Raw genomic sequence first — 27130 nt, 5'->3', positions numbered from 1 at the left:
AATTACTAAGTTGCACGTGTAAGAAGAACCTGCTGCATCTGGCCAGTAGCCCATCTAGTTCAGCATCCTGTTTTCACAGTGACCAACCAGATGACTGTGGAAAACAGACAGCAATGGCCTGAGTGCAACAGTACCCTCCCTCCCTTCAGTTTTCAGCAACTGGTATTCAGAGGCATTGCCTCTGACAGGGGAGGTAGCACATAGTTATCAGGGTTAACAACTTGGGACCACTTTACTTATGAGATTGCCTTACCCCACACATGCCCACTTGACCACTTCAATTGGCAGAATTGGCACTACTACAGGTGCCACATAATACCTGTTTTGCATTTGTAAGAACTCAATCATTTAGTGTGGCAGCATCTACACTTTGGAACTTCCTGTCTTTTGAGATCAAGCAGGCACCTTCACTGCACTCTTTTTGGTGCCTGCTAAAACATTCTTGTTTAGACAAGCCTACCCACATGCTTAGAAAGTTGAGGTAACTTAAATCTGCTTTAGTATTTTAACCTTTGTATGTTAGAGTATGGCTGTAATTTTTCATGATTTCTATTTTTTATCTTTTTGTAAACCACTTTGAGTTTTGTTTTGTTTTTAATAAATAAATAAATAACAGCATAATACCCTTATACTCCATGAATTTGTGTAATCTTCTTTTAAAACCAGCCACGTTGGTGACTATCACCGGGTGGAATTCAAAGCAGCACTTTAAGGAGATTGTTGCATCAGCGTAAGCAGTTCTGCTTGCCTGATGGAACATTCTCCCCACTACTCCCTTCCATGTGCGTGCTCTTCTTGGGGGTTCTTCCAACCATCCAAAGCCTACTGAGGAGCTCAAGGCAAAGAAGTGGGGGAAGCCCTGTCGAGCTAGTGAACTCATTGCAATGATTCCTGCTAGCTCAATTACAGTGGTACCTCAGGTTACAGACGCTTCAGGTTACAGACTCCGCTAACACAGAAATAGTACCTTGGGTTAAGAACTTTGCTTCAGGATGAGAACAGAAATCGTGCTCCGGCGGTGCAGTGGCAGCAGGAGGCCCCATTAGCAAAAGTGGTAGCTTTAAGATCAGTTAAGAACAGTTTCAGGTTAAGAACGGGCCTCCAGAACGAATTAAGTTCTTAACCCGAGGTACCACTGTACTGAGCTGAATCCAGCCAAGCGTCTCTTGTTTCCAGTGAAGTGGTCTCAGTGAGAGGTTTCTTCACTCTGACCTCTCAGAGTTAGCTACCAGAGACTGCAGGGACTTTGGAGAGAGCTGCCTTTACTTTCCTGGCTAGCTGTTATGGACAACCTCTAGTTGCATAGCATCACTACCACTGCAGAGTTGAGAGATACATTCTGGCCCCTGGACAAGGGGCCTGTTGTCACTGATCCCATGCACACATCTCACAATTTTGATATGTCTCACTGTGTTCCTGCTTGCTAAATGATTCCAAGTGTGAAGCAGACTGAGACAACATTACTCCAATAGAGCATATGGAAGCTGGGCCGGGAGGGTTACTGGACAGAAGAAAGTGAGTCTAAAGGAGTTGTAGGTGCAGAGTGCTTTGACAAGCTAGCTGTGAAGGATCCGGAAGTCATGAACGCTCTCCTTCCTGAGGAGTCTGTATCTCTGAGATTCTCTGAAAGTATTTTTAGCATGCTGCTTGATGTGGTGACTTCATATAGCAGCCGCTGGTTTACATACATTGGGCCCTTTTTATGTTGCATTGTCATTTGCTCATGAAGTACTTGAAGAGAAAAGGATGCAGGTTTGGGTAAACATGGATAAACCTAGCCCTCTGAGAAGCAGGTAAACAGGATACATGAGAAAGAGTTTCCTTCCCAGAAAGTCATTTCATGTGCGGCAGCTGAATAGTTTCATTTTTAAGTCAAAGCTACACACACATGAAGCAATAAACAATGTTGTTGTGAAAAGGTTTATTCGTCAGCATTGTTCATTGAATATTTCAAACATGCATCTCTTGAAAAGGAAGGAAAAGAAAAAAAATATTTATAGCTTCTCCTCCTGTTTCTTTCCTTGTCTCCTCTGTGCTTATTTATCTACTCTTCACCCTGTTGTATCAAGACTCAATAGCAGATATTCTGAGGTGATTTGAGATGTAGGAAGGGATTTCCCCAAAATTATATAGGTGATGGGGAGGTGGAAGAGTCACCCGTGCATTTGCCATTAAAAAGCTTGTTTTTGAACAGCCTTTTAATAACTGGGGATCAGTACCATAAAGCTCATTGCCTTCAGTATACACACACTTCTTTTTTGCCCTTCTGAAACTGTTTAGTTGCAATACATGAAATGAATTTCTGGCGAGGAAACTCTTATGTATCCTGTTTACCTGCCTCACAGAGGGCTAGATTTATCCCTGTTTACCCTAATCTGCATCCTTTTCCCTTTAAGCACTTTGTGAGCAAAGTACAATGTAGCTTGTAAAGGGCATAATGTCTGTAAACCAGAATGGATTTTGTTGCAGTTTGTGTGTTTTGGTGTGACTATCGTGGGTACCAGCTGGACAGTGCTTGGAATGTCTGATGCATTCCACCTACCATCCCACCCATAACAGTTTTAAAACAACTGAATTATTTTGTTTAAACTACATGTTCCTGCAGCCCTTTAAAAAAGAAGAGTATGTGTGAGAGAGAATGCAAAATATTGCATTTATTTATTTAAAACCTAATTTTAAATGCTTCTAGGTCGCTTTTCTATTACAAATAATATTCAGAGAAACTTACAAGAATATAAAAACAACATTATAACAGTGTTGCAAGTAGGAACAGTTAATCTCTCTCTCTCTCTCTCTCTCTCTCTCTCTCTCTCACATACACACACACACACACACACTTTTTTAAAATGATAAAAATCAACCTAACTTCAACTGAAATGAATCAAGATCTGTCTTGATTTCAGAATGATAAAACAAATGTTTGTTGTTCCTGTGGGAAATTGCAGTGAAACATAACTATGCATGAGTGCTAGTTAGTGCATGGAGGGGTTAAGACAAGGGAGTTCTGTTCCTAAACTTGGCTAGGTCACATCCCATCTTTTCCATGAGGGAAGAAGTGAAGCCTTCTCTTCCTGTTCCTTTTTTCTGTGTCATGTAACTGACCAAGGAAGAAATGCCATGGAAGCTCCAAGTTTAGAGTACGTGTTTGAAGCTATCTTTCTGTATTCTTTACCCAAGAGTATTCTGCCTGCGTTTTCCTTGCTGCTGCTTGAATAAATGCATGAATCTGACCTTTGGAACATTTTGTAAGTAAAACATTTTAAAATTTACTTAACAGTGTATGGCTTGTTCATTGCAAGAGTGGTAGAAAAAGGTGAGTTCTGTATGCAACTAAGCAGGATAAAAAGGTCTAACAACCTATATTCCTAACACTACACTGTTGCTTGACTTTTTGAGTTTAAACTCTGCTACTGAGGGTTTTCTCCTGCTAGAAAGTCCGCATTTTGAATCCATATATCCAGCCATTTTGTTGTTGTTGTTATTTACCCCACACATGTGGGTGACAGTGATCTATTTTCTCTCCCACACCTATATTGGTAAAGAGCATTTCAAAAGTCGGATTCAAGAACCCCTCTCCCCTGTTGCCACTGGCACTTCAGAGAAGTGAATTGTGGGCACCTTTCTAGGAAATGGGCTAGGTTTGGATTCAGCAGCTCTATCACTTCCTCTTCTCTGCCCACAGTCAGGCTCTGATCCCAAAAGACAATGATTATTCTTACTTGAAAATAACAAAGAGATTTTCTTCAGGCTAATAACTGTACAGCCCTATCAGCTGTACTGTTGAATGGAATGTGCAGTGAATAGTATGAAGGGTGGTGTAAAAGTGTTTTAAGTAAATAATACACAATAGAACTAAAATTGAAGCATGTTACCCTCCAAATTATTTCAATGAAGACATTAATATATTTGTCAAAATTCATTCGTACTATGGTTGCAAAGTACTTTTTCATTTTACTATTGTATTTTTAAATTGAATTTTAGGACCCAACCTACTCTCCTGATGTAAATTGTTTTAACTGACTTTAATATATTGTTATATTGTTGTAACCTGTCCTGGACCCTTATGGTGTAGGGCAAGTAAGAAATCTTATAAATAAATAAAATAATGCTGTTCAGCCTAATGATGCTGACATTTCTGTGATATTTCTATAAAGCTCTGGTTGGCATTTTAGATTAACCACATGTACTGATTAAGAGCTTGAATTAGCAATGCTGGCAGGAATCTAAAGGTGTTTTAGCCACATCCTCTTGCTCATTATCTGAGGTCATGCCCAGGTCATTCCAGGAATATGAACAGCACCCAATTCTCTATACTGAATACTAATTATATTGAGCTGCATAGCAAAGGTGCTCCTCACCATGCCAGTATGCAGAGTGTAAAGGTAAAGGGACCCCTGACCATTAGGTCCAGTCGTGACCAACTCTGGGGTTGTGGCGCTCATCTCGCTTTATTGGCCGAGGGAGCCGGCGTACAGCTTCCGGGTCATGTGGCCAGCATGACTATGCCGCTTCTGGCGAACCAGAGCAGCGCACGGAAACACTGTTTACCTTCCCGCTGGAGCGGTACCTATTTATCTACTTGCACTTTGATGTGCTTTTGAACTGCTAGGTTGGCAGGAGCTGGGACCGGACAACGGAAGCTCACCCCGTCGTGGGGATTCGAACCACCGACCTTCTGATCGGCAAGTCCTAGGCTCTGTGGTTTAACCCACAGCGCCACCCACGTCCCTCATGCAGAGTGTACCAATGAAATAAAAGGCACTATCCAGGAGTGCTTATTTCCCTAGACTACAGTTATTCAGCCAATACTAGAATGGCCACTTATGATTTTTTTGAAAAACAGAGATAACCCTGTTGATCCCACAGAAAAGGTACTTCTACAAGCAGATATACCAAGGATGCTTTTGTAACTCAAAGAGCCTTCAGGAGTGCAGCCTTCAAAATCAGTGGCTTAGTTTTTCTGGGGTGTGTCTAAACTAAATATTGATCCTTGCTAGCTTGACATTGTTCAACAGATTATTTTCAACTTGGGGCAGAGACATTGCTGAGTTCAAAATATTTTATTTGTAACCAGCTTCTATGCGTATTTATTTAAAAGTACCTTCCAGTGAATTCAGATTTACTCCCAATGAAGTTTCTTTAAGACTGCACCCGCATGTTACATTTCCAAAAGTACCCCCTCCCAACCTGCATAATTAAAAGAAATAGCAAGCTCTGTCTAGTTCTAAATATTGATGACTTCCTGTGGAATGGAGGTTGAATGAGGCTTTTTCCTAATGCGGTTTTCCACTAAAGCTCAGTACTTGAGGTTATTTTATTATAACCATTTTATCTAGTGCCAATTTAATCAGTAGCAGACTAACACAAATAATATTTTTTTAGGCTTTCTGCCATCACAAATGTTGACATACCAATACAGTGTTGACCAAACTAGAAACTTTGAAAGTAAATGAGCATAGAAACTGTGCCAGGAATAAGGTGTCTGAAACAAAATGGTTCTGTTTTGTTTTATTTGTGAGGCCGGCAGATTGTATTTGAAACTAAGACTATACAGTATACTCTTTCACCTTGTAGAGTATTCTGTTACAGTTAAGTGCAGACTAATTTGTTTTCCAGAACATATCATTCTAGCCCTAATTAGTGCTACATTGCCCTGTAAATAATCTTGCAACCTTCTCTTAAAAAAAAAAACCGCAACCAAACTTTTATTTATTGTTGATACACATTTGGTTCTTGGAGTGTGATGAAATACATGGGCTAGCTGCTGTTGCTTCTTCTGCAACTGTCTTTATTTGCTATATTTCCAGTTACTTTATACAGTCCATTTCTGGAGAGTTGGTATAGCATAGTGGTTCCAGGCCATAGTACACAGCAGTGAGTAAAGGACCTTAGCAGGTGTTTTGATGGTCCAGGGTGGGGGGTGGGGAGCCGGCCTCTGATAGTTTGGACCATCTTCCAAGGGTGGGATAAGCACACCAGCCCACCCAAAAAGCTCAGTTGTATTGTTAAAGCTGACAGCACTCACCATTTGCCCTGCAATGTATGAGCAACTCCAGGCCTCACTAGCAGCACCCTTTTTGTATCTGGAACTAATCTGGGAATCAGTCTGCATGGCTATCAAAAAACCCTAATACAGAAGTAGCCTTTGTGATTGCAGAGTTTTCTAATGAAAGGTTTCTTCAAGACTAGAATTTGTTAATTTCAGTCACAAATTACCCAGCTTGTGGATTCTGTGATGTAGAGAATGCAAGAAAATCATTTTATTGATCAGCAGACTGACCTGTGGTTTGCAGGCTCTCGCTGGGTTACGTTAATAATGTATCAGTTTAATATAGGTTAGCCTAATTTAAAATTGCGGCTTGCTCCAAAGCTGATAGTGGTAGTTTCCTTGCTTAGAGCAAAAAATAGAGGTCAGTTGGAATGTATTTGTTTATTTCAAAGTTTTATGTGCCGCTTTCCATGGCCAAAACGTTCCCAATGTGGCTTATATCAAAAATGTAATTCATAATTTATCATGTATCAATAAAATTACAATAAAAGATCTAAAAATATTAAAGCACATGACCTCAACCCTGGTGAACAATCAGGTGACAGATGTCATAGCCAGATTGCTCTCAAGTTGGAGGGATATTTTCTATGTAGACTCCAAGGTTCTAAACTGCATAGGGAGCCTACCCTGTGTGTTCACAATATCACCGTAGAGTGCAGTGAAATGGTCCCCACCTAGCATTTCATAGCACATTCCCCCCAGCTGTTCACATCACCACTAATGGCTTCATTAGTATCAATTTGGTTTCTGTTTGTGTACACATCAGGGAGCGTTGACACAACAGGTATGTCTTTACCTTAAGCAAAGGTGTTCACACCTTGGCTAGAGACTAATTAAGAGCAACTCAAGGACTCTAATTGATATGAAGCTATTTTAACAAACAACGAACTAAATACTGACCCTATCTCTCATTCAGTGCAATATTACCCAGATAGCAGACTGCTCAGTTGCCTCTGTGTGCCTCCTCCAAAAACCAGGCAGCAGCAGAGTTTTCAGTTTTGTAGTCCATGTAGCCCTTGCATTAGAGAAATAAAGATCTTCCTTTCTGAAGGTATCTGGTTCCATAGCTGCTAGAGAAGGGGGACTGAACATGCATTTCTCCTTCTTCCTGTGCAGATGTCAAAGCCAGTAAAGTCAGTTTACATGGTTTTTCTAACCTAATAATATCCTATCTTGACTCTAAGCTTATTGATTTGAATGCTCTTTAGACGTTCTCCTAACTGTGTGGGAGATGCTGATTTATGAGTGATTGCCCCTATACAGCTGGGAGAAGTGTTGATTGACTCAGCCACACTCCCAGAGCCCAGTCCCAAAACTGGCAATGTGCCAGCAGCAGGAATGCCAATCCCGTGAGAAAAGCCAAAGGGATCCTGCTCTGCTCAGATAATTGGGTCTTTTTTATCTTTACCCCAGCTGCATGAAAGCTATCTTATGGCTAAGGAGCTCTCAAGGGTCTGGGTGAACATCTCAAAGGCACAATGTGTGCATGGCAAATCAAAAGTTAGGGAAGCACTGAAAGTCAGTGTGTCCTGCAATATCACGTGTTTCCGTCTTTTATTCAAGGACAAGAGCAGGTTGTTCGTTCAGTGACGTTTACTGTTTATGAGGAGAAATAAGGGTGTGTGACTAAAGCATCCTGGAACTCCTCATTCACTTTGCCAGCAATTGTAGTCTAAGGACAGCAACTCTCAAGCAACTTCTACATCTAATTGTGGAAACAAGCTGTATAGGTTTTTTAAAAAGATTGTTATATTCTGGAGTCATTGAAACTAAAGGGAATATATAACCAGGTAGGGTGTTTTTAACTCTGTGCACTGTGGCGTAGCTCTATCCCACCGGGACTGCAGTGCAGTGTGATTGATGTGAAGCGTCTCTCTGTTCTGGCACAGCATCACTGGCATGCTAAATAAGAAACAGCTGATGGCTGAGGCGCCATTGAGAGGAGAATCACAGTGAATGCTGAATGTCTTTTCTAGAGTGTTCAGTATTCCAGTGGTGCTGCAGTGGCATAAAAATAAATGTACTTAACAAAAAAGCTGAGCCAAGGGACTGCTGATGAAGGCGAAGGATACAGAATGCACCTCTGCTGAAGATTTGAGGGCAGACTGCATTTTTTGTTTGCAACCAGGACTGCCAAGTGGATGAATCCGTTATATGTGTGGGGTTTTAAAATATATTTCTTCCATGCTTTAAGGAATATTGTTGGATTTCAGCTTTATTTGTGGAGAAATAAATATGTGGCTGGCTTCCAGTTCTCCTCTCCGTAGCTGTGCTGATGGAAGTGATATTTCTAATCAGTATTAATGAAGTTGCTAATGCTCTGATTTCCTTCCCCCCACCCCTAACCCCAGAAATGATTGCTAATATGAATGGCTAGCATGTGGAAGATTGTAGTCAGAGCTGGTTTATTACACCACTGTTTTTTCTACGAAACTAGAATTATATGATGCTTAAGCAAACTTCATGATCATGGCTGAAAAAGAGAGGTGAATGGACTTAGGATGTTCCTGAAATGTGATTTTTGATGGGTTTCACATCACCTGGAAGATCTGGGTTTTTCTGTCAAGTCTTGCCTTCTACATGTGCTGCCCACGATCTCTTCAATGTCGGATGGAGATTAGGAAAGCAAGGGTAATCGTAAACTTCAAAAAATATTTACTGCTATAGCTTTTCCTGCTTCTTATACCTTTGTTTACATTTTTGTGTGTGTGTGCAGAAACAAGAGTATTAATCCTTCAGAGCTTCTTGACACAAAAGGGGTTAAATAGTGAGTTGTTAATTGTATATCTTGGTTCTTGAATTGCTTTTTGATGATAGATGCTTACTGAGTTTTGTTAAAAACTCAGTTCTTTAAATACATAGTGGATGTTTTATAATTGCGTAATAAATTTGAGAGATATAAATACAATCAAATGTACAAATGACCTTCGCAAATACTGTAATCTTAAACTCTCTAATTTTTGCTTGCTGGAGATCTGGTAACACAGATATGCATAATGATTTGACTCTCAGCTGGAAGAAATATTTGAGGCTAAAGACTTCTGTTTTGAAACTGTATCTATGCCTTTCAGTGGCAAGGTCATGATAACAAGCATAGCTGCTGAACCTTTTGCATTGCAAGATGAGACAGGGAAGTGATTAAATGTATGTGCATGAATGTTTTAACAGTGCAATTGCATGCACACTTACCTGAGAATAAGCCCAATTGAACACAATGGGACTTAAAGTTACATATGTCTGTTGTGCATCCTTTCTCTCTCCAAAACATTTTCTTCTTGTACTTTTGATATTTCATATGTTTGCCAGCTGTGTGCATTGAGCAAAATAATCTTAATTGTAAACATGAGAATTGGTTGTACTTATGCCGAGCCTTACTAATACCATACTAAGGTAGTGATTTCTGCATACTTGGGGTATGAGAAAAGAGTTGTGGGGGACTCTTTTATCCCCAAATGGCCTAATGAGATCTTTTGCTTAGCGTCTTCCAGAAATTGTCAAGGGCAGTTGACCCATGAAGTGCTGAGGATGTTGGGGGTGGAATGTCATAGGGGAAGTATTAGTCAGCACAAGCCCCCGACAGATTGAACCCCAGGAGGTGTCTGTTAAGGCTGGTAGAGAGGTGCAGCATGCAGTTAGCCCCCTTCCCTGTGCTATATGGGGAGAGCTCAGGAGACAGTAAAGGAAAACAGACAGTTTTTTACCTCTCTCCACAGTTTATAGCAATCTTCAGAAATCACCTAGTCCACCATGAACCTGCACAACCTTTGAGATAGGCTGCTGAGACCCTGCTAAGTTTTGTCTTTACATCAGATCAGATAGGTGAGCATGAGAGAGGGGGGAATTTTTTTGGGCAGAGACATCAAAATAGTAGAATTCCCTCCCAATGGTGATCCTCTGGGCCTCTCTCTGTTTTGATCTGTTGCTTGCTGCTGTCTTTAGCATTTTTGTTTTAATTTCATGTCTGATTGCCTTCCTACCAGCAACACTTTACATGTTTTAAATGGAAAAGGGGAAATGATAATAACAACAACATACTCAGGTTTAATCTTGCTCTCTCTGACATCTTTTTGGGGACTGCTCTTTGTCGTTTGGGCAGGAACATAAATGCATTTGGCTTTTAATAATTTTTGAAATATTAAGGTTGTTCATCTTAAATTTTTGTAAGATTGTTTTTTTTTGGTACTTGAATTTTGTATTTGTGTGTTATCCTTTCTAAATCATCCTGGGGGCCAAAAGCTGACAGCCAAACTTGGACTTGCACCCGTTAGCACTATATGGCACACTGTGGAAAGTATTCAGGATGGTGGTTTTGCTTGATCCCCACCTGAAACCTTCTGTGAGAACCAAACAATACTACAAGCTAATTGGAGTCCTGAAAGGGTCCCCCATTGGGGACTGGGATACATTGAAACTTCTATACTTGTATTATGAAATCAGTGTTGGCTTTATGATTCTAACACGTAAGTATTTTGTCTAAAATTTACAGGAGCCCAGTAATAAGCGGGTCAGGCCTCTTTCTAGAGTGACATCACTAGCAAGTTTAATTCCTCCCGTTCGAGCAACTCCTTTGAAACGATTTGGTCAGACGCTTCAGGTAAAACCGATTTTTTAATTAATTAAGTAGGGTTCAGTACAAGGAATGCAACATGTCTTATTTCTGGTATTGTTTGTAAAGCATTTATTTTTGCATATTGCTCATCTATATGGAAGTAATGAAAAGCACTTTATTAATAATTTTCACTTTAAGTAAAAGCAAGTGTTTGATTTCTGTTTGATAACAATTTCTCTTATACAAGGTTGTCTCCAGTGCTATTTCTACTTAGAATAGACCCATCGAAATCAATAGACATTACTAACTTGAATCCATTACTTTTAATGGATCTCTTTTGAGCAGAACTAGTATGGGAGACAACTCTTAACTCCTCCTTTTTGATGCAGCTGCGTCAGTTCTCATTCCAAAATATTAAACAGTATTGTGTGAATAAACAGTGGTTTTACTTTGTCATCAACATGACAATTAACCTTCCCATCAACCCTAGCAAAGCAATAACTATTTTATTTTTATTTTTCACAGCGTTCCATCAGTTTTCGCAGTGACAGTCGGCCAGATCTGCTTGCCTCCAGACCCTGGACTAGAAATGTGCCCCCTGCTAGCACCAAGCGAAGAGACAGTAAACTTTGGAGTGAGACCTTTGATGTTTGTGTCAATCAGATGCTGACATCCAAAGAAATCAAGCGGCAAGAGGTTTGCTTACTTATATTCTCCTTGGACTTGCCTGAAATGGCATTAAGGAATGCAAGTGAAGATACACATGTTTGTGTATAAACTTCTTTTTAGTCCCATTTTTCCCTCCTTGGCAGAACTAGCCGCCACCCATCTCCTTTGCACACATGAAAACACTGAAATGCACAATCACTCCTTGCAATCACTCCAAGCTTTAAAAGCAGCCATCACAGCCTTCGAAGACAACACAATGCATTCTTGCATTCCTGAAGCGAGACAAGGCAGAAGCTAATAACTGGCTCTTTCAAGCTGAGGGAAATAGGGCTAACTGTCTTCACATCTTCATTGGGGAAAAAAGAATTCATAATAAAATATTTTAGAAATGGAGGAAATGCCATGCACAGCATCGCATGGCATTCCATTCTAGCTTAGCATAGGATGCTGAATCATACAAGTACCCTTTATTAAAAGGCCCCAGGGCATAGTCTGAAGGCACATGATTTAGCAGTCTGCCGAAGCTAAGCCAGTCTGGTATGTGTCTGATGGGAGACTGCCTGGGAACGCCATTTACAGTGGTGCCTCGGGTTAAGAACTTAATTCGTTCTTAACCTGAAACTGTTCTTAACCCGAGGTACCACTTTAGCTAATGGGGCCTCCCGCTGCCGCGCCGCTGCGCGATTTCTGTTCTTAACCCGAGGTACTATTTCTGGGTTAGCAGAGTCTGTAACCTAAAGTGTCTGTAACCTTTCGCCAGTAGGCTCTCCACCATTATTTTAGGGATGAGTTTCATCACAAAGGGAAGGATGAAGGATAAAGGACAGTATTTTAATAGACTTAAAGCTTGGTCTCATTTTTTAGCTTCTCTTGCTTTGACAGTTAGGAATGGAAGAATCTGACAATTTCATTTCTCTGTCTCTAATTATTTTAATTCAGTTCTCTGCATTTCAGCAATTTGCAAATTTCTTGTTAAAAACTCATAAAAATTCTTCAGCAATTTAGGGTGGTTTTTTTCCTAATAAATGAAATTTTGCATGCAGTTTTTATTAATCACAGAATTTTGCAATCACTTTCTCCAAATATACAGTGGTGCCTCGCAAGACGAAATTAATCCGTTCCGCGAGTCTCTTCGTCTTGCGGTTTTTTCGTCTTGCGAAGCACGGCTATTAGCGGCTTAGCGGCTATTAACAGCTTAGCGGCTATTAGCGGCTTAGCGGCTTTAAGAAAAAGGAAACAAACTTGCAAGAACTCGCAAGACGAAACGTCCATAGGGAAATTCGTCTTGCGGAACGACTCAAAAAACGCAAAACCCTTTCGTCTAGCAAGTTTTTCGTCTTGCGAGGCATTCGTCTTGCGGGGCACCACTGTAGTGCATTTTTGTATGTTAATATGCATAATATTTTGTAAACATTGCCTGGTTGGATAACTGTATTGTAAAATTAAGATGTGCACAAATTTCAGTGGGTGGCTATGTTGTGTCCCCACCCCCCGAAAGTGCAAATTTGAATGATTTGGGTTTAAATGCTAACTTAATTGAGTTTACACCCAACCCCATTTGGCACTGTGGCAATTTGGACTTGCCATTTATCCATAGTTTTAAAATGTTATTTGAGAAATTTTGAAACTGCAAATTTATCAAGGTTATATCTTCTGTTATAGGCAATTTTTGAACTTTCACAAGGAGAAGAAGACTTGATAGAAGACCTGAAGTTAGCAAAGAAGGTATTATATACCCTTAATTATTGTGTGCCTCTATTGAATTTGTTCACAGGCAGTTTCTATGATCTGTGTGTACAGATTAATTCAAATATATAAAAACTTTAAGGCACAAGAGCAAGAGTTTAAATGCTATCACCAATAATGGAATTTCAAATATGTATCTATTAAATGATTTTTCTATCTTTGTGCAGGCTTACCATGACCCAATGCTTAAACTTTCCATAATGTCAGAGCAAGAATTAAACCAAATATTTGGGACACTGGACTCTTTAATTCCTTTGCATGAAGGTATAATTCTTTCTATTGTATATGCAGTTGCTAAGAGCCAAATAAGTTTGAGGAGCATTGTTTGAGGAACAGTTGAATTATATTGGGCTGCAGACTGGGAAAAAAACCTCTACAAAATTTATCTATGGAGGAAAAATGTACATTGGAATGGGCACTTTTTATTTTACCTCCACTACAGAAGCATTAGTGTCATTAGTTGTCATTCCTGTCTGTTGACTCCACAGTTTCCAACTTTCATTGTCAGTACTGACACACATCTGGGAATCGGTTTGGGTGCTATCAGAAATTATATTTACACGGTTAAAGTTTCATTACGAGAGTTGACTGTTCCCAACAGAAGTTAAGTCACAAAAAAATAGATGGAAGTAGATGTCTAAATGCTGGGGGGGGGGGGGGGACAGGGACTTTTCAACCCAATATTTTTTTTCAAGAGGCATATTGTAAATATTTGTGCATTTCAACTTCTTAATAAGATTTGTATAATCATGTGTGTGTGTGTGTGTGTGTGTGTGTGTGTGTGTAGATAGCAGATGGTATTCATATGTTTCTAGACAGATTAGATATAACTATTCATTGAGTCTCCTGAAATTACTGTTTTTAGTTGAAAGCAATTACAAGGAAGGGCTCTGATTCAGATTTGGAGCACCTGTGCTGGGGAAGAGGGTTGACGCATTCATGTCTGTGTAAAAATTTAGGTCCTGACCTAATTTTTCCTCCCCCTGGATGGGGGATAAATACCAGCATGATACAGGTAGCTGTATTTCCCCCTAGGTGAGCCTACTAGCAGCTTCTTTGGGTGGGATTTTGGTTGGGAAAGCAGTTGTGGTGAGGAATGGTTACACCCTCTCCTTTTCTGTAGCACTACTGCTTCCGTCAAAACCAGAGTTCTCGGTTCCTCTTTGTTAAAAATAGAAATGTGGGGGAAACTAATCACAGTTCTCCCGTGCCTTGTATAGTTTGGCACTGAAAGAGGAACACAAGCAGGGTGTATCACCCAAGTTTGTGCATAGCCTTTTTCTCATGGGATAGCTCACGGCTTTGTGAAATAGGGGTCTTGCATCATTTGACAGGAGTTTTATAAGCAAATAGTGATAAACAGGCAGATGGTCAAAGGCAATGAAAGGCTCTCAAACAGTACTTGACAGGTTGAACTTTACTATAGAAGAGTCCTCAGTATTCTTTTACAAGCTGACCCCACCCCAATTAAGTTTTTCATGTTTTTCATGTATTTACATTAGATCTTCTTAGACGGCTAAAAGAAATTAGGAAGCCTGATGGATCTACAGACTGTGTTGGTCACATCCTTGTGGGCTGGGTATGGAAAACTTTCACAAATGGTTAATTTTGTTTTCTTTATATGCTTCCTCGTTTTTAAGGTTATAAAAGTGAAAACTAGCAATAGTAAAATGTGTAAGAATGGGCAGCGATATTGGGGTTAACAAACATTCTTGTTGCAATATTTTTAAGTGAATTGCATCAGTTAAATAATCTAAGCCATGTTTGATCTGAGAACTAGTACCAAGCAGTAACACTGCAGGAAGGGTAAGGGTATGAGGACTAACTCTGTGTTACGTAGGAGTCAAGATCAGTAGTGGCCAGTGTGGTGGGGCAGAGCCATGCAGTTGCCCTCCTGATACCAGCACCACTACTGCTTACCTGCATATGGCTGAGGCAGGACAGTGTTGAAGCTGGAGCTTTGCAGATGCACCAGCACAAGAACCAGATTGGCTCCCCCAGCGCATCTGCCCAGTCCTGACCTGGCCTCTATGTTGTCCTGACAGACCCCTATCCAGATAAACTGTACAACGCTAGTGCCAGGACAGCAGTTGTGAACCACCATGCCAGCTGCTACTGGACAAGTTTCAACTCACTTTGTGAATGCCACAGCCAGATTCCCATATTGGCAAACAGTAAACGTTTCCATATGTTTATTCTTATTTATTGAATTTATATAGCACCCTTCATCCAAATATCAGAGGGTGTGATCTGTTTCGTAAAAGAGTTGGCTGTATTGATACAATAGTAGAAACCACCCATTGCTACTATAAATTGGAGAGCCTACATCATAGCTCTCCCCCAGACTAGCAAGAATGCATAATAGGGCCTTCCGGGCAGCGACTTCACAGTGATGGAATGCAATTCCTGCAGAGACTGCTATCATCTCTTGGTGTTGGCTATGTGTTTTTAAAGGTTCCGTGGAACAGATTTGCATTTTAAAATATTGTAAGCTGCTTTGTGTAGGACTTTCTCAAAGAGTGGAGCATAAATAAATGAGTGCATCTGGCAATATGGTGTTCCTAGGCAAAGTGTAACATCTTAGCAGGTAATACCAGTATGCCACATGGAATTTTTGTGTTTTACTGGCTCAACAGATGTTGCACTCATTCTAAACACCTGCTTATTGGATTGTAAGTTTCTAAGAAATATTCCCAGTGACATTACACTGCTAGATGGTAATAAGTGACAAAATCAGGCTTCTAACCGTTATCATCCAGTAGTAGCAATTACTGGTATCATCAATTGTATTTTCAATCAGATGGGTGGAGTAATAATAATAATAATTCCAAATATTTATTTTTCCTTTAGTTGCCTTGTCTAAATTCCTATGATAGCTACTGTAGCAACCAGGTAGCTGCCAAAACTTTGCTGGACCAGAAGAAGCAGGATCATCGGGTTCAAGACTTCTTACAGCGTTGTCTAGAGTCACCTTTCAGCCGTAAACTGGACCTGTGGAATTTCCTTGATATCCCAAGAAGCCGTCTAGTGAAGTACCCACTACTGCTTAGAGAGATTCTGCGACACACGCCAAACGATCATCCAGACCAACAGCACATCGAAGAAGCTGTATGTGTTTCAACTAATTAATACCTTATCTAAAGGGCAAATCATTAGAAGTAGAGTCACATACCTTCTCTCAGAAAGATGTGTGTATATTTCCCTTCTCTTGTTAGATTTCTGTGACTTTTTGGGCTTCGGGTATTTTAAAATTGCTTTACACTGAGTAGCTCAAGTGGTCCTTGGAATGCACTTTGCAGAGGAAGTATCCACTGACCTGGTGTGTATATGGATTCTGCCATTCCTTTGCTAGATGTGATTTGTGTGAGTGTGCCAGTTGCAACATGTGCCATTACACTCATGCAAACTGCTACTGGAAGTACTGGTTGCATCTTTGGACATCCTGGGTCATTTGCTTTCTCCCTGTAGCCACTTCCCTGATGCAAAGCTGATAGCTTAATATATTGTTGCATGCAATCATTGGTGTTATCCAAAGCCTTACATGTTTTGTGGCTTTTAGTTGCCTATTATGAACATAATGTAGCGTTTCCCCCCTAAATTTTCCAAAATTGACCAAAAATTAGTGTTTTAACAGTACCACTCATTTGTCATGTTCAAATAGCAAGGGCACAAGAGAGCTGTTCTCATTATTCCCACACGATTTTGGAGCTCCTTCTCCTTGAAAATGTGGTGAAGCCTGAATTTGAGCATCTTTCAGAAAGCCTGTAAAACTGTTTTTCTTTCAGGTTTTTCTTTTAAAGCTTCAGTTAAACAAGAAGCTTGGGGAAAATAGGTTTAATATTTTTTCTAATTCAAGTAAATTGTGGGAAGAAACTTCACATCATTGGCTTTCAGATTTTATTTTTTAGAACGCATTCCTATTACATACTGCATCCTAAACTGCTGTTTAAAGTTGAGAGAGTATAAACCGTTAAACTGCTTGGGCTCTGTAACATGCAAAAAAATAGCAGTTATCTAGGAATACAAAATACGTAAGCAGAAAGGAACGATGGGGATTTAAACTCTTTATTTAGATTAATTGAATAAAGGAGTTCTGTTTGCACGACAGATTTCCTCTCACATATATGTAGCATACGCCTGCTCACAGGACATAATGAAGAAGTTCTTGCTTATAGAATTCCTGTACATGCATTGGAGCCAGATTGATGCTTAAAATGGAAGAGCCATATTGAAGTACCAAACACTCACATGGCCTCTTTTTGCTCATTACAAAGTCCATCCACCCATTTTGTTTTTCCAACTATAAACCTATTAAGAAATGCTTTCAAAATTGGCTTGGCAATTTATGACTTATTTGTAACCATTCCACCCCTCCCCAGATTAATATTGTCCAAGGAATAGTGGCAGAAATCAACAAAAAGACGGGTGAATCTGAATGCCAGTATTACAAAGAGAGGCTAATCTATCTCGATGAAGGCCAAAAGGACTCCTTGATAGATGATTCACGTGTCGTGTGCTGTCATGGTGAACTAAAGAACAACCGGGGAGCGGTAAGGAATTAATTTTTAGGAAACACAAAATATTGTTTTACCTCTTTCTTAAGTACTGTTCTCAAATCAGTGAACTGCTTATTTTTAAATGTAAAGTTGCAATGGTTTGCTTTTGGATGGCTGTCATGGGGAAATATTATCAAGTCTCAGAAGCGAGAAAGAGATGCTAACTGCTTTTAATTTAGGGTTAAAAAAAAAGCAGGCTTAACAGGGGTTAGAATAAGGGTGGATAATAGAATAGCTCTTCCTCATTGTGGGTAAGAGAGAAACTGATCTTTATCTAATTTTAACACCACTGTCATATTTGTGCCATTACTGTGGAACACATTTCTCAGAGTGCTTGTAAGACGCCATCCTTGCACACTGTTGTTGTTGTTGTTAGGCAAGATTTAAATATACCAGGACTTCCTTCCATCATGGAACTTAAGACAGCATATATCCAATTTCCTGGTGGGATTCCCATACAGTCAGTGGCCTAGACTCAAACTTCCTTACCTTCACCAACGTGGTTGCATCATGTGCCTTCAGACCATGGCATTGGACCATTTCCACCCATCTTTGGTAGTATTATTTAACTAGATGCTAGTTTGTTTTTTTAAAAAAAAACCTTGAGAAGTGATAAGCAAATAATGTATGAGTGACAACTCACAATTATTATTTTTTTGTCAGAAATTGCATGTGTTTCTCTTCCAAGAAGTACTGGTAATTACTCGAGCTGTTACACAGAATGAACAACTCTGTTACCAATTGTATCGGCAACCCATCCCTGTGAAGGATCTTGTGCTAGAAGACTTGCAAGATGGAGAGGTGCGATTGGGTGGATCCATACGTGGTGCATTTAGCAACAATGAAAGAAGTAAGAATCCATTATATTATATCTCTTTTATAAAATATTTAAATTTAGTCATGCACCACCTTACCCTTCCAATATCTTTTCTGGAAGTATAAGCCAGCATGTCTTATTCATATAAAAAAGGTAAACTAATTTTTCACTTTTAAAAAAAGAAGAAACAAGATTTTCAAAAAGTAGTATGTCAGCTTACAAAAGCAAAACATGACAGGAAAGATAAAAGATACCTTCATGTTTTCTGTTGGATACTCTTGCAGGAGTTGGTTTTAAATAATAATGCTAAGAACCTACTGCTCCAATCTGTTCTCACCAGTGGTGACAGACTTTGAGCTTTAAAATTTTTGGCAGCTCCCTGTGCAACACCAGAATTTGGCACCTCCCACCACTGCCACCTCTTGCCTTTTGTTGCTCGTCATTGCTGAAGTGTCCTCTGTGGCACCCTCTCTGCTCAGTGCCCAGTTTGGACAAACCAGTTGCACTCCCCTAAATCCGTCACCAGTGAGAGTTGGTGAAAGAGTTTTGCAAGAGTAAATGGCTGCCATCACTATTGGAAGAAAGGACAGCCCCCATGACCTTGTCCAGCAGCACTCAATTAACGAGGACAGCACTGTGCATATTCCCAGATACTGACAAAATACCATGAAGACCAGTGGCATGATTCTCACAAATGTCATTCCCCTCTTTGTGATATAAGTACAAATGGTTGCTTGTACTTATAATCATTACATCATCTGACTGGCTGCTGCTGATTGCCACAGATGGTTAGCATTGCTGAATTTTTGTGTGTGACTTTCGTTAGAATAAAATAAAATGGTGGGGAAAGAGGTCGATTCTGTAGTAAAACAAGCTGAAGAAAGCAGAAAACATGTTTTCTCTCAAGCGGGACTGCCCAGTTTATAAACCTTGTATAGTGGTCCACCCATGGCTTAAAACACTACAGTGATACCGCTAGTTATGGACTCTATCCCTTCTGGGGTGCCGTTCACACCCTGAAAAGTCTGTAACTAGATCGCCGCTTCTGTGCATGCGCGTGGCGTGATAGAGCGCTTCTGCGCATATGCGAACCACACAAAATGCTTCTGCCCACGCACGTGCTGCAAAACCTGGAAATATACACTTCTGGGTTTGCTGCGTTCGCAAGCCAAAAATACGCAACATGAACCTAACGCGGCATGAGGTATGACTGTATTTCCTTTTGCTTCTGCTTCCATGGAATTTCTAAACTGTGTGGAAGGAATCATGTGGGAGACTTCATACATGGATGGTGGGCTGCATTTCTCTTAGTGGGATCCAAGTTGTACGCTCTTCTGGTATATCATTAATGTAGAAGTATGTCTATTAACCCCCAACACACACACACACAATGTCCTCTTCCAGGAAGCATTGAATATACTAATGTGGCTCATTTATTTCAGTTAAAAACTTCTTTAGAGTCAGCTTCAGAAAGGGATCTCAAAGCCAGTCTCACTCACTGCAAGCAAATGACACCTTCAACAAACAGCAGTGGCTCAACTGTATCCGTCAAGCCAAAGAATCAGTCTCTTGCGCATCAAGCGAAGTCCGGACACTTGATTCTGAAGACCCCTTACTAACATCATCGAGTACATCATCAAGTAGGAACAGAATAGCCCGGCAGGAATCTAAGCTTGAGCAAATGGACCAATCAGACAGTGGGTCTGACTGTAGCATGGACATCAGTGAAATCAGCATTGACTGTGACCACATGGAGCAGACATACCCTTGGCAGACTGACAAAGAGATAGAAAGCAATGTCTGACAACAACCGCATAGTGGTCTTCTGTGTCTTACCTGTACAGTATTTGCATTCCACATATGGAACAAGAAGCACTTTTTAATAATTTTGTCACAATATCAACTCAGTCTCTATTATATTTGTACCTTTCAACCATAGTACTGTAACTGCTGGTGTGTGTAATTTGATATGGCAACTATAATCCTGTGATAATTCTGTAAACGTCTCTGTGGCTGAGAGAGGTTACTTGACCAATTATTTCCAATGTCTTGCTGGTAGATATGGCCTCTAAGCTACTGTTTTTATGCATATTACATACCAAGAATCTCTGTTTTATAAAGTGCCCTATTTTGACCTCTCACAAGGCAACCACACAGAAGGACATGAACAAAGCATTTTAAAGCTATTACATCCAGAAATTGTTTGTGAATGATGTGTGTAGGTTTCAAAAAAGCTTGAAATACTAAAACTAAGAGTCTCATTGATTGGTGACTTTCATCATCTTAATTTAACAGTTATGGCCAGTGCAGAATATGTATTTTCTCAGTACACAGATGCAAGCTAAAAGGTCATTTGAAAGTAAGTTGTGTGCCAGTACTGAATCTTCAGATGAAAATTCCAGTTTATATGATGGTCTTTTCTGATAATTGGATGGTAGTTTACCTACTGTCCCATTTAGAATAAAGCATTAAAAGAGTAAAAAAAGCTGAAACATCAAAATACTTTGTTTAAATTGCTGTGTTTTGTTTTATGTAGTCCTTTCTATGTGCACAGCCAGGCAGTTTGTATGCAAAATGGTGCTTCTAAAATATTAACATTTTAGCTGCATCTAATGTAATACTGCCCTCAGGATAGCCATTTTGTGATGTCTGCAAAAATAAGCCTTTCTTCTGTCATCCCAGTATCCACTGCCTGCTCTCTTATGTGATTCACAGATACAGACACTTCTATTAAAAGACCTGTTCAGTGTCATCCTCAAGGCCAGAATTGAGAACAAAGCCCAGGTGGGCTCCCCAGACTTTTGTAACAGGCTTACAGAAAGTTAGGACTGGGACTACACCACATGCTAATAAAAATATTGATTTCTCATTGGCTCTGTTCAGAGAATTAACCTCCATGTTATTTGGGTGTGTTCTGGCTTAATTATGATTAAAGTAAGGGGTGACTCTAATTTTATAACTATGGTTTGCAATCATTTTTCTAATGCAACCCACCAAAGGAATTTTGCTTATTCAGGAGTCAGCTACAAACACACACACACACACACACACACACACACACACACACAGAGCATATTTGTTTCTAAAGACATCTGCACACAGCATTCACTATTACTGCATCTCTAGAAACTCACACCTCAAAAAGTGTTTGACCCACTCTTTCAACCTATTGGTTTGAAAATTACATTAGACTAGCTTGGCAACCTTAAAGTAGGTAAAATGTCAATAAAATTTGTATTTATGAATCAAACTCTAATTTCAAATGTAAGGTTGAACAGTACTGTAATGCTGAATTTGACCCTTTCTAAAGAAGGGTCCTGAAATTTGCAACCTAGTGCACTGAAATGGTCTCTGATACCACTATTTCCATTTTCTGCACGGTGTAGAGTCTAACCTCAGCACTGCAGAAGCATTGATATTGCCAAAATACATACTTCATACATTTTACATGTTTACAGAAAAACTGTAAGAGTAAATAAGATGTCAATTTTAATTTGTAAATATGTTCTGCTGTGTTAGAAGAATCGTGCTGAGATAATCGATAAGAAAGCAGGTTAATACCTATATTTTTTCAAACAAAAATTATGGTCAATTTTACTCTATAGAACATATTTCTGTATGTATAGGTTTTAAATATCGTTTTCTATTTCAGGCTTGTAATTTATTTTAATTGCTTCATTTTGGAAGTTGAGTATTAGCCAGTCCAGAGTAAGTGGAAGTATTTTTCAAAATAAAAGGAAGTAGAAAGTATATTAGGATGTGAACTACTGAAATGACAAATACTTGCCAAAATGTTGGAGATACTGTGTAATGTCTTCATTTCTTAAAAATAATTGATGTATTAATTAAATCTCTTTTTTTGCATAATAGCCTTACACTGTTCTCAAAGCATTTCGAATAAATTACACTGAACTGTCTACTTTTTAAATATATTGTTGCTTAATATGCAAAGCTAGATAACCTCACTTTACAAACTTTCTGTGATTTCTGACATCTGTTTTCAGTAATATTTACATTCATTTATAGCTAAACTGAGGATACTTTTAGTAATCAAAATTAATATAACAAGTTACTAAGATGCAAATAAATTGAATAGACATTTTCAAACTATATATTTTTTTAAAAAAATATAAATTATCTGTATCAGATGTAATGTAAAAAGTTACCAGTAGAAAGCAATGCATATTGTATTCCTATTGGAAATATTTTGTGCAGTATTCTTCATCTTTAGTTCACGGCAAGGTCTTGCTCTTTAATTAGATAGACCAGAAATACGGATTTTAAGACTTATGACAAACACCCTAAATGTGCTCCTCTGGATTAATTTATAACACTTTCCTTTTAGTTTTCAGTGTAGCAGCACAGCCTGGTTCCCCGACTGTTTTGGATCTCGGTGCAGTTTGAAAAATCTAAGAAAGTGCCATGGGGACCACTGAAGAAAAACTGGTGATTCCAAGAACCCCTCCCCCCAAAAAAACCTACATACCTCCCCCACAAAAAAGGCTAAAAACTAGACAAACCCACAAAGAAAACCACAGGCAAATAACAACAAAAACCTAAAACATTTAAATGGGTGGAGCAGGGTAACTTAGTGGGTGCCAAGGATGTATCTGAGATTGCCATGGTGCCCATGGCCACCACATTGGTGATGCCATGAATAGCATACATTTTTAAAAGTGCTTTTATTACAGTATCATATACATGCTGTTCAAAGCCTACCAAGAGAGATCTGTTAAAATACTAGGCCCCACCAACTTATAAAAGAGGATATCAAAACTGTTTAAAGTGCTTTTTTGAGGGATGAGAACATCTGTGGGGGGGAGTATTTGGGGAATAATTCAGTTGAACTGGAATTTATTTGAGTGGAATCTGTGAGGGAATTTAACTTAACTCACCTTCCCTACAATTAGTGTTTGGTTGCATTAGGGAATGTGCAATCAACCAGCTAATTTAACAGCTTGGGGCTGAGACCACACCCTTGCCTTATATTGTTTGTGGTCTTGGTGAAGCCCTGTTATTCCATCTACTCCAGATAATGTGGACCTCATCGTACTCTCCAACATTTCTCCAATGAAAATAGAGACATCTCATTCTATAATGATAATTTGACTATTTATACCCCACACATCTTATTGGGTTGCCCCAGCAGTCTAAGCAGTTTACAACATATACAAAAGCATAATAAAACAATAAGCATTTAAAACAACTTCCCTATACAGGATTGCCTTCAGACATCTTGGGGGTTGGATAACTCCATACCCTCCAACATTTCTCCAATGACAATTGGGACATTTTAAGGAAACGCGGGACATTCCAGGATCAAATCAGAAACCGGGACGGCTTCTCTAAATCAGGGATGTCCCTGAAAAATAGGGACACTTGGAGGGTCTGCCTCATTGGAGAGAGAATACCACAGATGGGGAGCCACAATGGAAAATGCTCTCTCTCTTATTGCCACACTCCAAACCTCAGAGAAAACACCCTGAGAAGAACTTGATGAAGACCCAAGGGTCCAGGTAGGTTCATATTGGGAGAGACGATCCAAAATATATTGGGCTCCTGAGCTGTAAAAGTTTTTATAGGTTAAATCCAGCGTTTTGAATTGTTTTAGCTAAGAATGTACCTTTTCTGATAGGGCCTGGACAATTAAGATATTCTGGACACCTGAACACAATCACCTGCTTCAAGAGTAGAGTCCAAATCCTGGTAGATACGTGCCTTGCAAATGTGTCACAGGGGCCTTATACAGTGGTACCTCGGGTTAAGTACTTAATTCCTTCCGGAGGTCCGTTCTTAACCTGAAACTGTTCTTAACCTGAAGCACTACTTTAGCTAATGGCGCCTCCCGCTGCCGCCGCCGCACGATTTCTGTTCTCATTCTCATCCTGAAGCAAAGTTCTTAACCCGAGGTACTATTTCTGGGTTAGCCGAGTCTGTAACCTGAAGCGTATGTAACCTGAAGCATATGTAACCCGAGGTACCACTGTATCGGTCTATTCCCTCTCTAGGACCAGCATGTAATAAGCCACTGGCTACCTGGGACAAGTCTGCTTTACAGCAAACTAAGGACACAGTGGCCTCCATTGCCATTGCATAGGCTTGAACATCAGCACATAGCAATGTCCGATTGCATTCACTGCAAGTTTTTCCTCCACTTGTGCTCAAGCCATCTCCTTGCCTGCTTCCTTATTCTCAGCTCCAGGGTGTAGCATTTATAGAAAAGTAGGGTATAAAAACAGTAATTAAATACCTTAAAGGGCACTTTGAAGCACAGCCTATACCTGAACCAGAAGGTGAAGAGCAAAAGTCTATGAAGACTTCATAAGCTGTGGCCTTAAATCACACATGCCAGGACCCAAAGAACCATGGCACTAGTTCCATGAGCTGGAGGGGCATGGGCCTGTTAAAACATTTTTTCCTTAAGCAGTAGCCACCGGTACACAATAGTAAACTCACTTGCAAACTGAGAGAACCTTTCACAAGCACTTTCTTCCATGGCATGGAGAATAGCTGTTAAAGTATGGGGTATAAGAATGATGCTAGGAAAGTCTGTTGGCATAAGCCTCAGTAGCTGGCAAGATTTGAGCCACACATCACAATTTAGATGATGTGGGTTTTTTTTTTGTTAAAAGTAGCACAGTAGAGAACACAGTGATGTTGTTAGACTGTTGCTGCCATCTGCTGGGTAAAATGTAAGTGATCTCCAATACAGTGGTACCTCTGGTTACGGACTTAATTCATTCCGGAGGTCTGTTCTTAACCTGAAACCATTCTTAACCTGAAGCACCACTTTAGCTAATTGGGCCTCCTACTGCTGCTGCGCCACCAGCATGCAATTTATGTTCTCATCCTGGGGCAAAGTTCTTAACCCGAGGTACTACTTCCGGGTTAACAGAGTCTGTAACCCAAAGTGTTTGTAACCCGAGGTGTTTGTAACCCAATGTACCACTGTACTACAACTAAGCTTTGTTAACAAGTTACCCCGAATTTGTAATGGCACAAAACAAGCACAAAACTTTGCTATCAATCTGGGGGGGATCAAAAATTTCAGGGTTACATATTAATGTAAACTAGTAGCTTATTCTACTACTGTTCAAATTGAGTTATACACAATGATTAAAATCTAAAGATCCATTTTACATTTATTTTCTACACACACGCCCCCCTCCGATATTTGAAGTATCCATTTTACAGTGAAATAGGTAACTAGGAAAAAGTAAAATGTAACTATGAAGAAAATGCTATTAGAATACATTGAAAAGCCTACTGTGTCCAACATTCTGTTTTCACCACGGCCAACCAGATGCCTATGAAAGTAGACCACAAGCAGGACATGTGAAACCAAACTCTCTAACCTGTTATCCCTATCAACTGGTAAGCAGTTAGAAAACATACAATTTGTGACTAATAGCCACGGATAGAGTAATCCAGGGGGGAAATGCTAATTGCTTTTTTAAGCCACCCAAGTTGGTGACCATCACATATCTTGTGATTGTGAATATCGTAGTTTAAGTATGTGCAGTGTGAAGAGGTATTTGCCCGGTGGGATGGATTACATTCTTGTTAGGGATGACTTCCCCCTACTGGAGACAGGCAGGGTCAAAGTACTGTAGATAATAAGCTGTGGTTCTAAATGGACCAGCAAGCCACTTTGGGGGGAGAAGGAAGAACTGAAGATGGTGTTAGAGCTGGACCCAGACTATCTGGAAACTTTGAGGTACTGTTGGGGTTGACCCTTTCTAGCAAGCTAAGATATACAGTGGTACCTTTGGTTGCGAACGGGATCCGTTCTGGAGGCCCATGCGCAACATGAGCAGAACGCAACCCATGTCTGCGCGTGTCGCGATTCACTGCTTCTGCACATGTGCATGATGTCATTTTGCACGTCTGCGCATGCGCGAGCGGCGAAACCTGGAAGTAACCCTTTCTGGTACTTCCGGGTCACCACGAGACGCAACCTGAAAACGCTCAACCTGAAGCAAAAGTAACATGAGGTATGACTGTAATTATGTGTAAGAACCAACATATTTGCATATGCTGCTTTTCTTTTGTAAAATAAACTTTATAATTATTTTAAGCTGGTCTATTAGTGTCAGTTGATGTCTAGACTCCAGAAATGTAGGGTGGTAAGACTCCTGCTGAAAGGTACTGTGGCTACATTTTATACTGTCTTGCCACAAGACCTTACAGTACTAATGAGATGAGCCCTACATCATATATCCCAGGCATATATGATGTACAGGGTACAATAATAACTGGGGCAACCCAGCAACCCAGTCAAATGTACAGGGAATAATAATAATAATAATAATAATAATAATAATAATAATAATAATAATCAGCAGTAGCACCCTTATGTAGTTTGCCAATGTCTGGCAACTTGCAAGCTTCCAGACAAAAATAAAACCATTTATTTATGAAGCACTTGATCTTGATGATTATTACACCACAGAAAGTAATGCCAATTATGTGACAGCAAAAAAGGAGTATGCAGATGAGGAATGCAGAACATCTTATCCTCAATTTCCAGAAACAGAAGAGGGCTTAGCTGAGAGAGAGGCTGCATGGCAGTAAGCAGGTTCTGCACGCCTCATCTGTGGGTACCCTTTCCTTGACACCCCCTGCTTTCTAAGTGACTGGGACAGATCCAGCACATGGAACTGCTGGCATTATATCTACTTTAGTCCTCAGAGGTAATTTCTAGACTACCTTCCCAAGAAAGCTGGAGTCGAATTCTCATGGAG

The 27130-nt window shown here is 39.9% G+C and overlaps 1 protein-coding gene across 9 annotated transcripts in view; it reads left to right on the top strand.

Annotated features, from left to right (window-relative positions):
- The window catches only part of ARHGEF3 (Rho guanine nucleotide exchange factor 3), a 121050-nt gene extending 98747 nt beyond the window's left edge, over window positions 1-22303 (top strand). For 7 of the 9 annotated variants that reach the window (XM_080996789.1, XM_080996788.1, XM_080996791.1 and 4 more), the window contains 9 exons: window positions 10536-10643; window positions 11124-11294; window positions 12930-12992; window positions 13181-13277; window positions 14516-14592; window positions 15864-16121; window positions 17393-17563; window positions 18233-18419; window positions 19829-22303. In XM_080996789.1, the coding sequence (XP_080852915.1) occupies window positions 10536-10643; window positions 11124-11294; window positions 12930-12992; window positions 13181-13277; window positions 14516-14592; window positions 15864-16121; window positions 17393-17563; window positions 18233-18419; window positions 19829-20190 (1494 nt within the window). In that variant the 3' untranslated portion in view covers window positions 20191-22303. Of the gene's footprint in view, window positions 1-7921; window positions 8681-10535; window positions 10644-11123; window positions 11295-12929; window positions 12993-13180; window positions 13278-14515; window positions 14593-15863; window positions 16122-17392; window positions 17564-18232; window positions 18420-19828 lie in introns of those variants that run through there. The other 2 variants (XM_080996794.1, XM_080996795.1) reach the window with 2 other exon arrangements.
- The last annotated feature ends 4827 nt before the right edge of the window (window positions 22304-27130 follow it).

This window comes from Podarcis pityusensis (assembly GCF_964106645.2).
Source record: "Podarcis pityusensis genome assembly, chromosome: 2".
Classification (NCBI taxonomy): domain Eukaryota; kingdom Metazoa; phylum Chordata; class Lepidosauria; order Squamata; family Lacertidae; genus Podarcis; species Podarcis pityusensis.
This window is presented reverse-complemented; position numbering and strand designations above follow the sequence as displayed.